General features: G+C 35.5%; 1 protein-coding gene across 9 annotated transcripts in view; it reads left to right on the plus strand.

Moving 5' to 3' along the window:
- The window catches only part of WDR19 (WD repeat domain 19), a 202,483-nt gene that overhangs the window by 50,229 nt on the left and 135,765 nt on the right, over positions 1-16,489 (plus strand). For 7 of the 9 annotated variants that reach the window (XR_013165826.1, XM_077136609.1, XM_077136612.1 and 4 more), the window contains exons 5-9: positions 1,924-2,039; positions 5,960-6,075; positions 10,658-10,738; positions 11,862-11,974; positions 12,245-12,418. Coding sequence is in view for 8 of the 9 variants with exons in the window: in XM_077136609.1 (XP_076992724.1) it covers positions 1,924-2,039; positions 5,960-6,075; positions 10,658-10,738; positions 11,862-11,974; positions 12,245-12,418 (600 nt within the window). In the remaining variant the exon portion in view is untranslated. The remainder of the gene's footprint in view (positions 1-1,923; positions 2,040-5,959; positions 6,076-10,657; positions 10,739-11,861; positions 11,975-12,244; positions 12,419-16,489) is intronic. The other 2 variants (XM_077136613.1, XM_077136614.1) reach the window with 2 other exon arrangements.

The following is a 16,489-nucleotide window of genomic DNA, read 5'->3' on the forward strand; positions in this document are numbered from 1 at the left end:
CTGATGCATGCCATAACATAAATGAACCTTGAAGACATCATGTTTAGTGAAATAAGCCAGACACAAAACTACAACTATTACATTATCTTGCTTATATGAAATACCTAGAAAAGACAAATTTCTGGAGACAGAAACTAGATTATAGGTTACCAGGGCCTGGGGTTGGAGGGAGTTGTTATTTAATGGAGTTAGAGTTTCTGTTTGAGGTGATGGAAAAGTTGGGATAATGGATATTGGTGATGGTAGCAAAATATTGTGAATGTAATTAATAGAACTGTACATGTGAAAGTAGTTAAAATGGGAAATTTTGAGTTGTACGTATATTACTATAATAAAAAGTTAAAAAAGAATAAAATTATAGTGCTTGCTACAATGTGGAAGACTCTTGAAGCCATCATGTAGAGTAAAATAAAACATACACAAAAGTACAAATAATGTGTGATTTAACTTATATGAAATAGCTAGAATATGCAAATACATAGCCACAGGAAAATCTGTATGGGTAAAGAGTTTCTATTTTGGATAATGAAAAAGTTTTAGTAATGGAAAGCGGTAATGGTAGTACCACATTATTAAAGTAATTAATGCCACTGAACTGTACACTTACAAGTGGTTAAAATGGCAAATTTTCTGTTAAATATATGTATTACAATAAAAAGCGTTTTGTTTCAGCTCCTTTTGTATACTTTATATTTTTCTCTTCTGAGTATTATCATGGTTTTATGACCTTTCACAAACTCACCTTGTTTCATTTAAATACATTATTTTTAATGCACAGATTCTCCTAAGTTAGCTAAAGGAAGATCCTTTAAGTTTATTTTTTTTGTCCTTTCCTCATTGCCCTTAAAATTCTTGAAAATAGCCTTGCTTTCTGAAAACAGTAGTATGGTCTATCTGTGGTTCTCAAAGTTTAGCTGCATCAAAATTTGTTGAAGGACTTGTTAAAAAATAGATTGTTGAATTCACCTCTATAATTTCTGATTCAGTAAGTCTTGGTGGGGCTTGAGTATTAGCAGTTTTAAGAAGTTCTTAGGTAATGCTGATGCTGCTGGTCCTGGGATCAGATTAAGAGAACATCTGTTCTTGAGCCATTTTGATTTCTTTACCCAATACATGGAATGAGTTCCCCTCCAGGGAGTCCTGATTCCCTTTGACAGGGAACTGTTTACTCTGATTCTGAGTCATAGAATGCATATAAGAACCTGTGGTGGGCAAAGTGGTCTCTACCTGCTTTTGGGACACTCTTAATAGTGGCAGAGTTGTAAAAGATAATGCCCTTTTTAAAAACATGAATTCCAATGACTTTTCCAATTTAATACATCATGTTATTGGGACCTAAACTTTTTAGAGCACGAGTCTTCATCTTCCATTAAAATTTTTCACCATATTTAGAGTTATAACTGTTATTAGTGAACAAAATAATACTTATATATTAAGGATTATCTCATGAAATTTGAGGTTCTATCATGACTGAATTGAAATTCTACTCATTTTACATTTGTATTAAGAATTTTTATTAGAAAAGTAGGTTTACAGAAAAATTATGTAGAAAATACATTTTCCATATATCTTTCCCATTATTAACACTTTGCATTAGTGTGGTACCTTTGTTACAATTGTTGAAAGAATATTATAATTGTACTATTAAGTATACTCCATAGTTTGCATTAGAGTTTATTCTTTGTGTTGTATAGTCCTATGGGTTTTTTCTTTTGTTACATTTCTATTTGAAAAGTCTAACTCACTCTAAAATCATCTTACAGATTCTCTAGAATATCTTTAGCACTTGTCTTTTCTCCTGAATCGTTGTAATTTTATACTTCAGCTTCTAAGCAAATGTTAAAATCACAACATATTATTTAAAAAGACTATTTAGAGGTTATGTTTGTGTATTATTTAGTAATTTACATCTTAATGTTACAGGGATCAAATGTCTTTCCTTCTTTGGTCAAAAATCGGAAGTTTTCTGGCTGTTGGAACTGTTAAAGGAAATTTGCTTATTTATAATCGCCAGACATCTCGAAAGATTCCTGTCCTTGGTAGGTTACAGCTGGAAACATTGCTAAATATTTGAGATGTCTTACATAAATGTCAATTTTACTGCTTCACATTTCCCTGATGTTGCAAAGGAAATTGTGTAGTATTGAGACCCTTCTGGCCCAATCTTATACCTAGCTGCACTAACAGATTTTACTGCTTACTAAGAATTCCCCAGGATACATAGGGAGTTTGCTGTAAGGTATGCTTTTTTAGCACCAGTACATTAATGGCATAGTTTCCATCTTTCCCTTTCATGCCCTGATTCTCTGCACATGGAATAATAGCCCGTATGTATATTAACACATAAGTAGATGGACTAAAACATTTGGTGATTGCTTAGAGTAAATCTAGTTTCCCATTTCTGACCAACCACACTCTCCAAAAACCAATTTAAATGAGGTGTAGATTTTGAGTTATCTTTGCTTCAGGGTATATGGCTAGAGTCTGCCTGTGTTCTGTTCCTTGTCTGACCTTCTTAGTTCAATCTCTGTGATTCTCCCATCCTCAGGTCTCTGGGCATTTGCCAACTGAATACCCAAGGACAAACAGTAATGATCCTTTAAATCATTGTAACGCCATGTTGATGAATGGTGGGACTAGTGGACTTAATTACATCTACGTGGCAAGAAAAAACATAATTTACCATAATCTCCCAACTCACTTTTAAAGATATTTTTCACAGATATCTTTAGGCATTTATTAGAAAGCTATTTTTGGTACATTTGATTACTTCATCTTACTGTTTGTTTCAGATTATGAAATCTTTACAGGGGTGTTTTGGGAATCATTTGCTGAGTCATTTCCTCAAATCATATTCCATTGTATCAGTTAACATATAGTTTTAAATATACATATCATAAATATCTAAAGCCATTATCATCTGAAGGCTTAATAAATTTTTAACAGAGTTTGTACATTTTTATGAAAGGTACTAGTTATGCTTTACTAAGTAGTGCAGTGAGTTTTTGTTTTAATTTCTGTGCCCAATTCTGGAGCTGATTGGATTATTGGTAATAAATATAGGATGTACAGTTAAAAAAAAAAAAAGAAGGAATGAAACTTGAGATAATGGTGCCTAAGAGTATTCAGAGAAAGAACCTGTCCTATAAGGACACTTAATCATTTTAAATTGTTTATATATATATATATATATATATATATATATATATATCCTTCGTATAAGTATTACTTTTTAATGTTACAGTTAAACAGTAATGTCATTGATCCATTAGAAAACAGCCGAAAATTTTCTAAAATTATGTCAATTTTTTACAATATGAATTAATGTGTCTGTTTGACTTCTGTAGACATTTTCAGTATCTCATTTCATCTGTAGGTATAGCCTACTTGCTAATTTATAAGCCCCACAAAATCTGGCACTTAAAGATTAAGAAAATAATTTGTCAGAGCATGGTTATTTGTGTACCAGGTTTTTGTCATATGTACATAATGTTATATATGGTCTTTGCATTTAATATGAATACTGACTCTGTTCACAGTCTTATTTATTTACTGTCTAAACTGGGCCTGAATAGATTCATTTGTTCACATATCTTAGGTTCTTTAGGTAAATATATAGCTGTCTCTCAGTTTTGGGTTGTGTTTTGTGGCCTCGCTTTTTTGCGTCTTGAATAACTAAGACCAAGCCATCCCACCTCTGTTAGCAGTATCGTGGTAGGATGATTTGTCAGTGCTTTACAGTACTTAAATGTCTGTTTCCTTATTCCATGTTGCATATTCCATATTTCCAAACACTTCAGATTTCCTTGAACTAGGCTAAATACAGTTCTCATTTTACATAGTTCTGATATGCATAAATTTCAGTTACTATGGTTTAATTAAATAATCCCTCCCCTAGGAACACATTTCAAGTTTCATTTACTACAGTATATTAACTGTGAGTTAATATTAGTTAAATAAGTCAATACACATAAAGTGCCCAGACAGTGTTAAATAGCTTCCGGTATTGATGTTAAGATTAACCTGAGTTCTGACCACTGGAAGCAAAAGAGCCTGGGGATATAGAAAGAAGAGATTTTTTTCCTCCCTTTCTTGGGTCTAGGAAGATGCTTGTCTTTGTCATCTCCTCTGCTTCTCTTTGTGTGCTCCTTTTTTTCTTTCTTAACGCCTGTATCTTAGTGTGCTCATTTCTAACGAACCACCTAAGTCCTGTAACCTGTCATTAGCAAAATCTCCTATGTTCCCAGTCTTTTCTGCAGAGTGTTCCCTTCACTTTTGTGTTCTGGTCTTCTGATTTGAAATGCCATCTATATCCTGACAACTCCTGAATTTATATCTCTAATCTAGCCCTCTCTTCCAAACTCAAGTCAAACATCCAACTGCTTACTGAACATCTTCAATGAGAGGTCTAGTAAACACTTCAGATTTAATATGTTCAAAACCTCTCTTTACCCACAGCTTTCCATCTCTCTGTTTATGATTATCATCCTTCCAAACTTTAGTTTCACGTTCGACTCTTTTCTTTCTCATTCCCTCCATGTCCAATTTGCCAGAATATCTTCAGGCTGTAAGTATCTTCAGATATCTCCAGAATTCAGCCTCTGCTCACCACCTCTACTGCTACCACTGTAATGTAGGCTTTAAACATACTCCACTTAAATTTCTGCAATCTCCTCTTAACTGGTCTCCCTGCTTCAACTTTTATCCTACTATAGAATATTCTCAACCCAGAGGTCAGAGTAAGCCTTTTCAAAAGTGAACTCTTGCCACTCTTCTACTTAGTACTCTCCAGTGGCTCTCCAGCTTACCCAGAGACAAAGTCAGAGCCCTCATTTTGGTCAGCCAAGCCCTCCATGATCTGGGACCTGCAATCTCTCTAGTTTTAGCTCATATTCTTCTCTCCTTACTTCTGCTCCTGCCACACTGTTTTTTCCCCCTCACTGATTCTCTAACATACCAGGCACATTCTTGCTTCAGGGTTTCTTCCCTTTATAACCATTTATTAAGTATCTAATTTCTGCATAGGTATAGTATTGGATCCTATAGGGGGTAAAAGAATAAAATGAATATGGGCTCTCTTCACAAAATAGCTAAAATAGCTTACACTTAAATAGCACTTACTAAGTGCCTGGCACTCTTCTAAGTATTTTAACTCATTTGATTTTTTAACCCTATCAGATAGGTCCTTAATTTCCCCATTTTATGGATGAAGTAACTAAGTAATAGAAAGATTGAGTAACTTACCCAGTAAGTGATGGAGCCAAGGTTGAAAATTAAGCAATCTGGCTCCCAAATCTGTACACCTAGCCATTTTGCTTCTCATTGTCAGAATTAACTTTGGGACTCTTGAGGGTTTGTCTATCCCAAAACCATCACAAATGCCCACAAAGCCTATGATTGCACTCAAAGTTTGTAGTTTCTGTACTGACTTAGAATGCTCAATGAAAAAGTTTCCTTATACTGAAGAGGTTATCTGGTATCATTCACTAGCTAAGTGATGCAATTCTTAACACAATTTTCAAGCCTGCATTCATATTTGCACCTCAATATTATATTATATGGCCTATGAATGTTATATCTACATATGCGACATAGAGCTGAACATAGTAAAGATAACTTCAGTGCTTTGGGATTTATTTCTCTTAAGATACTAACATTATGAGCTTGGTTATATAGTGAACAAATAAAACCTATCTAGAAGTGGAATTTTTTTTTTTTTAAGTTAGGGCCTGTGTTCATAGCCACACAAAAAGTTCAAAAATAGCATTGCCCTTATGTACGTTTATCTTGATAATAAACTGCTTAACTAAGGTTTCTTGAACACCAACTGTTTTGATGAGATTTATAATTCCTTGTCTGTTTAATTCCATAGTATGTTACCTAAACTTTCGTTTTGACTTGACAGACTTTATTTTTTTGAGAAATCCATGTGTCTGTATAAAATCATCTCTTTTTTCAGGAAAACATACTAAGAAAATTACATGTGGATGTTGGAATGCAGAAAATCTGCTTGCATTAGGTGGTGAAGATAAAATGATTACAGTTAGCAATCAGGAAGGTGACACAATAAGACAGGTAATAACAGTAATGTCTCTTTGGCCTAACACATTTAAAATTTTCCCTAAAATAAACTGTTTGTCTATCAGTCTAGTATATAAAAATATCTGTGAGATATGTTTGCAGTACCTTCATACTCTAAACATCAAAAATGTTTCTCTTTATTCATTAGAACATTTTTCTTTAGTGTGAAAACTTTATCCTCATGTCCTGATTGGCTATTTCCCTTTAGCTAATATTAGCATGAATTATAACCTCTATGGTTTTAGTCAGACAATAGATTTGTGAAATGTCTTATTTTTGTTTACATTTAACATATGTAATATATAATATGTAAAATTTATACCGTAAATATTAATAAGTGGTAGATTCTGGTCTGAGTCAGATCTGCCTGATACCTTAACCAATTTGTTAAATTGCTTCCAAGCTAATACTAACCAGATTTTTTTAGAATTATATTTTACTACTGTTCAAAATTTCCTAGGATTGTTTAGACCTTCAGAGACTTCCTCCTGAAGGAAATTTGCATCGCAAATGGCAAACATCTAATGTTATATAATCTCAACAATGAGAAAATTTTGTTTTAGAATACTTGGCTTATGATTTAGTATTGATAGAGCAATATGGACTGACACATTCTTTGAACACCTGCAAGGTGCCTGGCACTATGGTATATACTATACAAGGAACGTGAAATATGGCCCTGAATCAGTCATTTATTGCTGTGTAACAAATTACCCCAAAATGTAACTGTTTAAAACAGCAGATATTTATTATTTCATAGTTCTAATGGGTGAGGAATCCTGGAGCAGTTTAGACAGGTCCCTCTGCCTCAGGATCTTTCACAAGGTTATAGTTATGTGGTTGGCCAGGGTTATGGTGTCATCTGAAGGGTTGACTGAGGGTAAAATCTGTTCATGTGGTTATTGACAGGATTCATTTCCTTAAAGTTGTTGGACTGAGAGCCTTGGTTCCTCTCTGGCTATTGACTGAAAGCCTGCTTTAGTTCATTGCCACATAGACCTCTCCATAATTCACATCACATTATGGCAGGTGGTGAGAGAGCAAGAATGGGAAATCAGGGTTTAAGCCACAGTCTCTTCATAACCTAATCCCAGAGTTATTTTTGCCATATTCTCTTCTTTAGTAGTAAGTCACTAGGTCCAGCCCACACTCATGGAGTCAGGGTTGGGATAACACAAAGGCATGAATACCTGGAGGTGGTGATTATTGGAGGCCATCTTGGAGGTTGCCTACCACAGGTTCTTACTCCCATGAAGGCAAACTAATAATTATAAAACAGCACATGGCTTTTTATGATTACCAGATTTTGTGATACGGCTTAAAAGTCCTACAGCTTTTAGGAGATTGGGTGGGGGTGGGGGGGGCGGAAGGAGCAATGATAGTTGATAGTGAATCTATAAAAGAAAAAGGTGATCTGAATTCATCAGGGTGTAGGCTAAGCTGTTCTAACAGAGAGACCCCAAATTACTAGAGCTCTAAGAAAATGATAGTTTTTGGTGTTTTTCTCTCTTTCCCTTTCTCTCTTATGTATTAGAGAGGTAGGCAAGTTGTCCAGAACAAGTAGGTACCTCTGCTTCATAAGGTTAGGTACCTCTGCTTCATAAGGTTGTCCAGAGTCCCAGGTTCTTTCCATCTTTCTGCTTTGCCATTTCTATGGTGTTGCACCCTCATCTGCATGGTTACAGGTAGTGCTCCAGCACCACATCTGCACTGCCACCCCAGGAAGGCATAAAGAAAAGAGAAAAAAGGAGTGCAAACAATTCATAAAGGAACTGCTTTTAGAAGTTCATATCTCATCGGCTAGAACCTAGTCATGTGGTCATGCCTAACTGCTGCAAGGAAGCTGCAAATTTATAACCTACATATGTGACCACGGGTGCTAAAACTTGTTTCAGCAGAAACTGAGACAGTAAGCAGACTGTATCATTCTCTCCAAGCAGAACTGCATAAACAAAGATAAAAGGAAAAATAATTATAGCTTGTTCATGGCTTAAGTCCAGCCTGACTGAAGGTATGAACGTTGAGAATGTATAGACATTAAGACTGAAGAAGAAAATTGGTTCCTATGTCTGGAAAGCTTTGAAAGTTAGGCACAAGTAAGCCTCGACCATGTCAGCAGAACTGTGGCATGGTTGTTAAGGCAGATAAATCTGACAATGTAGAGAGAGTAGTTTTCTGTGACATAGTTTCTAGAACCCTTATTATTTTGATCACTCTGTTTTAGATGTCCTTTTGAAGTAGAGTGGTAGATTTACAGTACAAATGTTACATTCTCCTCTCCTGTGTTCATGTCAAATATCACTAATAGATCTTGGCTGTTTTTTCCTCCACTGAATCCAGATATGACTTTAGAATTTTTACTGTCTAGCTGCCCAGGAAGCCACTGTCGTTAGTCATTATTCACAAATAAGATAACTATTTCCCATTTGTAACCCCCAAGTGTACTTCCAGAATTACATATACTAATAATTTGTCATGTGGTAAGCAGAGCACACATTGTAAATACTGCTTCCTTTGGTATTTTCTTGCAATTGCTTTTAAGATCTTTTCTTTGACTTTGTATTCTCTGTAAATCATTACAGTACTACTTGTTGTGGATTTAATTGTGTTTGTCCTGGTTAGGACTTGTTCTGCTTCCTGAATATGAAGATTGCTATCTTTCATTGAGTCTAGAAAATTCTTAGTCGCTATATCTTTGAATCATACCTCTTTCCCTCTCTAGTTTGTCCTTCTTTAGCTTCTTTTAGACAAATATTGAGCATTCTGATGTCTCTGACTCTCTCTTTCATAGTTTCTAGCTTTTTTTCTAGTTTTCATAGTTTCATAGCTCAGATCTGTTCCTTTAACCGTGTCCAATCTTCTGTCTATCCCATTGAGTTTATTTTTTATTTTAATTGCTTGCTTTTTCATTTTTAGAAATAATTTTGTAGTTCTTTTTAAAATCTACCTGAGCTATTTTTTAGTCTTTTCCCATACTTATGAGCCCTTTTATGTCTTTAAGTCATTTCAAAAGTATCTATTTTATGATTCCTATGTGATAATTCTATTATTTTTAGATCTTCAGGTATGATTCTTATTGTCTACTTGCCTTGCTTTGATGTGCTTTATTTGAGAATTTTGTGATCTTAAATTTTAAGTTCATCTTCAGCAGGGCTTGTCTGTGGAAATTTTTTGCAGCCTCAGAAGAGGCTTTGGATTTGGTTTTGCCAAATTCTACAGGGGTATTAAAAAAATGGACCCTCCTGCTCTTTATATATGTGTTTATGTATTTTTTTTAATTGAGATATCTTCACACACATACAGTCCATCCCAAGTATGCAATCAGTGACTCACAATATCATCACATGATTGTGTATTCATCACCATGATCATTTTTAGAACAGTTACGTCACTCCAGAAAAAGAAATAAAAAGAAAAAAGAAAAAACTCGTGTATCCCATTTCCCTTATCCTCCACTCTCATCGACCACTAGTATTTCAATCTATCAATTTTTTTATCCCTCATCCCCCCATTATTTATTTATTTATTGCCTTTATTTCTTTGCTCATCTGACTATATCCTGGATAAAAGGGGCATCAGACACAAGGTTTTCACAATCACATGGTCACATTTTAAAATCTATATAGTTATACAGTCATCTTCAGGAATCAAGACTACTGGAATACCATTGAACAGTTTTAGGTACTTCCCTCAATTAACACTCTAATATACTATAAACTAAAAAGGGATATCTATATAATGCATAGAATAAGCTCCATGATAACCTCTCTTACTGTTTCAAATCTCTCAGCCACTGAAACTTTGTCTCATTTCTCTCTTCCCACTTTTGGTCAAGAAGCCTTTCTCAATCCCTGGATGCCTGGTCCTAACTCATCCCAGGAGTACTGTCCCACATTGCCAGGGAGATTTATACCCCTGGGAGTCATGTCCCACATAGGGGAGAGGGCAGCAAGTTTACCTACCACCCTGGCTTAGAGAGAGAGGCCACATCTGAGCAGCAAAAGAGGTTTTCTGGGGGTGATTCCTAGGTATAATTATAAGTAAGCTTAGCTTCTCTTTTGCAGGAATAAGTTTCCTAGGGATGAACCCTAGGATTGAGGGCTCAGCCTATTGAATTGTTTGTCTCCTCTTACTCTTTTATATTATAATTTCTCACTCTGGGAGTTCTCAGACCACTCCGAGTATGAATTTGAACCTCAAACCAGAATGAGTATAGGAGGGCATGATTATAAATTCTTAGATGAGAGCTTCATTTGTGTTTTTCTGACCCAAAGCCCAGGCCAAGATAGATGGGCTTCCTAATTGTCTCCCTTAACCAGGTGTCTTGGGTGGCTGCAACATCAGTTTCTGCCCATCACTCTTGTTTTGAGTTTGATCTTTGCTGAATTTTTGATCTGGGAATTTCTCTTACTTTCTTTAAAGCCTATCTGTCCATTTAATAAGGTGTGTTCTGTTTCATCCAGAATTCCTAGGTGTTTCTAACAGTAGGATTTTCAGGCAGGTTGCCAGTTTTACTACTATTCAGAATGAATTTGAGTGTTGGGTTGGTTTACAGCCTTATTTTTAACCCTTGCAGACGCCAGTGAGATCAGATCCTAGTGATATGCAGTTTTCCATGATGAAGACTGATGACCGAACCTCTGCTGCTGAAAGCACAGTAAGAATTCTAAATCAAATCCTTGCCCAAATCATTTTGATAATTTGTTAAATATACCTTTCTTAGTATGACTCAAAATCTGTAGTGATAAATTATGGCCTACCACTTATTAAAACAATGTAGAGCCCTGTCTCTCAGGCCTAAAAGTTGTTTTTGCTGCTGCTAACTACCTCAGTTTCACAGCAAAAGAGGGCAGTTTCTATATATGTTGTTGCTCCTCTCATTTGTGTAGTAGTACCTTTAAAAATAAAAATATTGATTTGTAGATGATTTTTTTTATCTTTACTTAATCAAATGTGATGACAAGAGCTCTGGAAATTGCAGTTTTTATTTCTTTAATACTTACATACATTTTCCCAGCCACATTTAACATTATGAAATGAGATGATTTTCACAAACCGCGTGAATATATTTGCTGAAATGATATTTGTTTCCTAAAAATCTCTGATTATATTAATGGCGTCTTATAATTGATAATCTTTTAGAATCAAAGAAATATATCAGTGTTTCTTTTTTTATGTGTCCATATAACTAATATCTTCTTTCTTTCCTCAGCACAGTCATACCCCCCCACAGAGAATTATAGTTAAATATTGACTTGTGTCAGTTGCGCAAGTTTACTAGTTTAGCCACACGGAACAGTATGACTTGCTGGTGTCTTTGAAAACAATGATATAAAAAGCCAAGACTGATCATCCAGAGGTTGGGACCTATAATCCCAGATGGTTCAAGAGCAGAATGGCCTCTTAGAATGGAGTAATCTTTGTACTCTCAATATCAGTCAAATTGTAGTAGACCTATGTCACCTTCATTGCTGTATTGCACAGTACTCTAATGAGAACTATAATGTCTTTAAAGGTTATTCCACAAAGATATTTGAGCAGTATATTTCAGAAGGCATATTAGATCTGTGTAAATCCAAGGAGCCTTACCAGAATATATAGTAAAATGAATTTTCTGAGTTGGTCACGTTATGGCCTTATTAATTATAGCATTTAATGCATCTATATTTATCTTTTTTTTCATAAATTAGGTTTAACTGTTTGGATTTGCCTGTTAGTCATTTCATCAAGTACTATACTTCATTTAATAAATTACTATCTCTTTTTTTTTTTCCTGGCAGATTAGCGTGGTGGTTGGCAAAAAAACTTTGTTTCTTTTTAATTTGAATGAGCCAGATAGCCCAATTGATCTAGAATTTCAGCAGCGCTATGGCAACATTGTCTGCTATAGTTGGTATGTACAAAAAGCTCATTACAGAAAGACATCTATGTATTTTCCCTTACTAATTATAACTTAATTTTTATCTATAGCATGCAATCTTATAATGTTTTTGAGATTTTAGCCTATAATTTAGTGTGTAAAATTACCTAGCATAGTGTCTGGCTGATATCTTTTAATAAATTCTATTGTATAATCATTAGTTTAAAGGTACTTGTTAATTTATGGAATTACCAGTGATAGTTAATCTCCCTTTTTACTGTATCCTTTCTTTTGTTGCAATAGGTATGGCGATGGCTACATCACGATTGGTTTTTCCCGTGGAATTTTTGTGGTCATTTCTACTCATATTCGAGAGATTGGTCAAGAGATATTTCAGGCTCGAGACCATAAAGATAATCTAACCAGTATTGCAGTATCACAAACCCTTAACAAAGCTGCAACATGTGGCGATAACTGGTAAGTTATATTTACATATTCATGGGAAAGCTTATGAAGGGGATATGTGAAAGAGTCAGTATATTCAGAATGGAAAAGACAGTGAAAAATAGCCAACATGAATCTGGCAACCATACTTACTTGCACTCTTGGAACATGTTTGCAAATGAAAATTTCTAAGACTCCTTTATGCCTACCTTTAACACTCAGGGGAAAAAAACTAAATTGGAGTTTGCTTGAAAATCAATCTTTAAAATAAAGTATACAGTTCTGGGTAACATTAGAGTAAGCCACTCCACCCTATCTCTGCTACTGAACACAGTCATAAAGCCTGGACAGAACTGCATAGAGCAGCTTTTTAAGGATTCTGAAAAGTAAATAGGAGCAGGCACACTAGAAAAGAAGACCAGAATTATAAGTACCACTGAACCAGTGATGAGTCTGTTATTTGTTCTCTCTCTTCTCTCAGTCTGGGTTAAGGTAGCCCAAAACCTGGAAGTAGGCACCAGGACACAGACAGAGCACAGGGAAGCTCTCTAGTTCTCACTCAAGTTACAGGAAAGGGACTCCTAACCTTCAGAGATGATGGGTAAATCTGTAATTATCTTGTTTCCTTTGTTCTGTTATGCCCCAGCCACCAAGCAATCTCACAACAGCAGTGGCAGCATGGACCCACAAGCACTACCTCTTTACTTGGAAGAGCTGTGGTCCTAAGAAGAGTAAATCACAGTTGCTTATTTTTCTTTCTGTCCTCCTGCTGCTTGGCCCTAGGTATGGGCACAGTCATGGAGAGTCTGAGGCACAGCAGGTAGCTACAGCTACAGCTTTCTTGCTGGAGGACCAAAACAGGGGAGTTCCAGGGAATTAAAAAGAACTAAGAAGATCACAGAGAATTTAGAACTCGGGAAAGCAACCCTTAAAGATATTTATAAATTCCTAGGCTTATTCCCAATCTGTGTAGATCTGATTCTAAACACATAGCAAAGACTTTGAGGACTCTACTAAGTGATAGAACATAGCCCAGATTCCTTATCGATCCCCTAGTGGGACATATCTGAATTTGACAGCAAAGGCTTTGAAAATGGACATGATTTTGAGACCATAACCCACAGAAGTCTGATTGCAACTTGTGGCCTGAACTTAAATAGGTTAATTACCTGCTAAAACAAAAATAAATGCCTTCTACATGGGATTTAAACAAGACACAGAGTCTCATAACATAACAGTCTAAATGTCTAGAATATAATTCAAAATTACTCAGCCTATGGAGAATCAGGAAAATCTAAACTTACATGCAAAAATGTGATCAAAGCACACACCAATGCCAAGATAATGCAGATAATAGCTATTATAAAAATTTTCCATGAAGTGAAAGCTATCACTCTTGAAACAAATAGAAAGATAGAAAGTCTCAGGAAAGAACTAGAAGCTATAAAGAAGAACCAAATGAAAATTTTAGAAGTAAAAAAAAATGCAATAAAGACAATGGACTTAATAGCAGAATGGAAAAGATAGAGTAAAGAATCAACAAATTTAAAGGTAAATAAATAGAAAATATCGTATCAGAAAAAAAGTTGGAAAAAATAAATGAACAGAGCCTCTGGAACCTATGAGATAATACCAAAAGGTCTAACATTTGTGTCATCAGACTCCCAGAAAAAATGGCTGAAACTTCTCACATATGGCAAAAGACATAAATCTAAGACATAAACCTACGTATTGAAAAAGCTTAGTGACTCTCCCAAACAGGATAAACCCAGAGAAATCCAGGCCCAGACTCTTCATTATTAAACTACTAAAAATTAAAAACTGATTGTACCCTGAGTCTTCTGGTATTTATGTGACACCGGAGACTGAGAGCTAGAGCACTGAAGCTATGAAAGTCTGCATTATCCCATTCAGCAACTGTTAAAAAAGCTGAAAAAGTGATCCGATTTCATCTTAGAGATATGAATGAAGCTATCTGAATATTTATTCTAAGGTAAATCAGAATACTGGGTAAAGGATGATACGGCGCATATTTTCAAACTTCAACCTCTATGTGAGACCTAAAGGAGAGATGTTTATTTGGTGTAAAATTTATATTTTGGGTAGCACATTATCTAATTTAACTTATATGGTCATTTTGCTTGAACACCATAAGGACATGGAATCTTGAATAGGGTGTAAGAGCGTGTTAGTTTGTACAGATTACTGTGCTGACCTGATATATCCCAGAGTAATAAAAAAGTATTTGCAAAGACCCCTTCAGGGATGGGGGGAAAAGGAGGAAATACTCAGTTTCTGCATCTGGGGAATTCCTGATATTCTCACAAGCTGTGGGGACAACAAATTCAATAGATTGAGCCCTCAATCTTGGGGCTCACCCCTATGAAATTTATTCCTGCAAAGGAGAAGCTTAGCCTACTTATATTTATGCCTAAGAGTCACCCCCAGAGAACCTCTTTTGTTGCTCAGATGTGACCTCTCTCTTTAAGCCAACTTGGCAGGTGAACTAACTGTCCACCCCCTCCTCTGTGGGACATGACTCCCAGGGATGAGCTAGGACCCAGCATCATAGAAACAAGAAAGCCTTCTTGACCAAAAGGGGAAAGAGAGAAATGAGACAAAATAAAGTGTCAGTGGCTGAGAGATTTCAAACAGAGTCGAGAGTTATCCTGGAGGCTATTCTTACACATTATGTAGATATCCCTTTTTAGTTTATGTTGTATTGAAGTGGCTAAAAGGATGTAACTGAAACTTTAGAGCTGTGTTCCAGTAACCTTGATTCTTGAAGAAGACTGTGTAACTATATAGCTTTTACAATGTGATTGTGTGATTATGAAAACCCTGTGTCTGATGCTCCTTTTATCCAGGGTATGGACAGATGAGTGAAAAAAAAAAAATGATAAGGATAAAAAATAAATAATAGGGAAAGATAAAGGGTAAAAATTAGGTAAATTGAAATACTCTGGATCAAAGAGAGGGAGGAGTAAGGGGTATGGGACATATGAGTTCTTTTTTTTGTTTTCTGTATAATATGGTTGGACTATGTGTGGATACTTCTCAATAAAAATATTTTTAAAAACAAAATGAGGCAAAAATTAAAAGCTAAGAAAAAAATCTTGAAAACAGCCAGATAGCAATATTTCAGATGACTGTTGATTTCTTATCATAAGCTATGGGGATCAGAAGCAAGTACACAATTGGAGGGGCTAGAGGAAAGTACCTGAAATTGTTAAACAGTGTGCAGTAGCGTTGATTCTTGAAGGCAATTGTATATATAGTTTTTGCAAGTGATTATGAAAACCTTCTGTATGATGCTCCTTTTATTCAGGGTATGGACAGATGAGTAAAAAAAAAAAAAGTGGATTAAATAAATAAATGATAGAGAGGATAAGGGGTAAAATAAATTGGGTAACTTGAAATACGAGGGAGCAGTAAGGGATATGAGATTTATTAGTTTTCTTTTTCTGGAATGATGCAGTGTTCTAAAAATGATCATGGTGATGAATACACAGCTATGTGATGATATTGTGAGCCACTGATTGTACACCATGTATAGACTATATGTGTGTAATGATTTGTCAATTAAAAGAAACAAGCACACAACGTTCTTAAAGTGCTGAGAGACAAGAATTATCAACCTGAAATTCCTATCCACTGAAAATATCCATCAGTAATGAAGATGGAATATAAAATATTCTTAAAAGTAGGAAAACAGAGAATTTATATTTAGCAGACCAATTCCAAGAGAATTGCTGAAGGAAAATTTCAGAATGAAATATAAATAAAGAAGAAAAATAAATTTTTTAAAGAAGAACAACAGAAATGACAAAAATCTGGGTAAATAAACTATCTTTTTTATTTTGAGCTCTTTAAAATATGTGGTGGGGGCCAGTATGGCGGCTTAGCAATGTGTGCATTTTAGTTTGTCCTCCAGAACAACTACTAAATAACCAGAAACAGTACAGAACAGCTCCCGGAGCCACGATAGTGACCGGACACACAGAGTACCCCATTCTGAACCAGCTGGACCGGCTGCGAGTCTCCGGAACTGTGAGTTCCCCAAGCCCTGGTGGCCGGTGGCCAGTGCACCTCCCCACAGGCAGC

This window comes from Tamandua tetradactyla, chromosome 19 (genome assembly GCF_023851605.1).
Source record: "Tamandua tetradactyla isolate mTamTet1 chromosome 19, mTamTet1.pri, whole genome shotgun sequence".
NCBI lineage: Eukaryota > Metazoa > Chordata > Mammalia > Pilosa > Myrmecophagidae > Tamandua > Tamandua tetradactyla.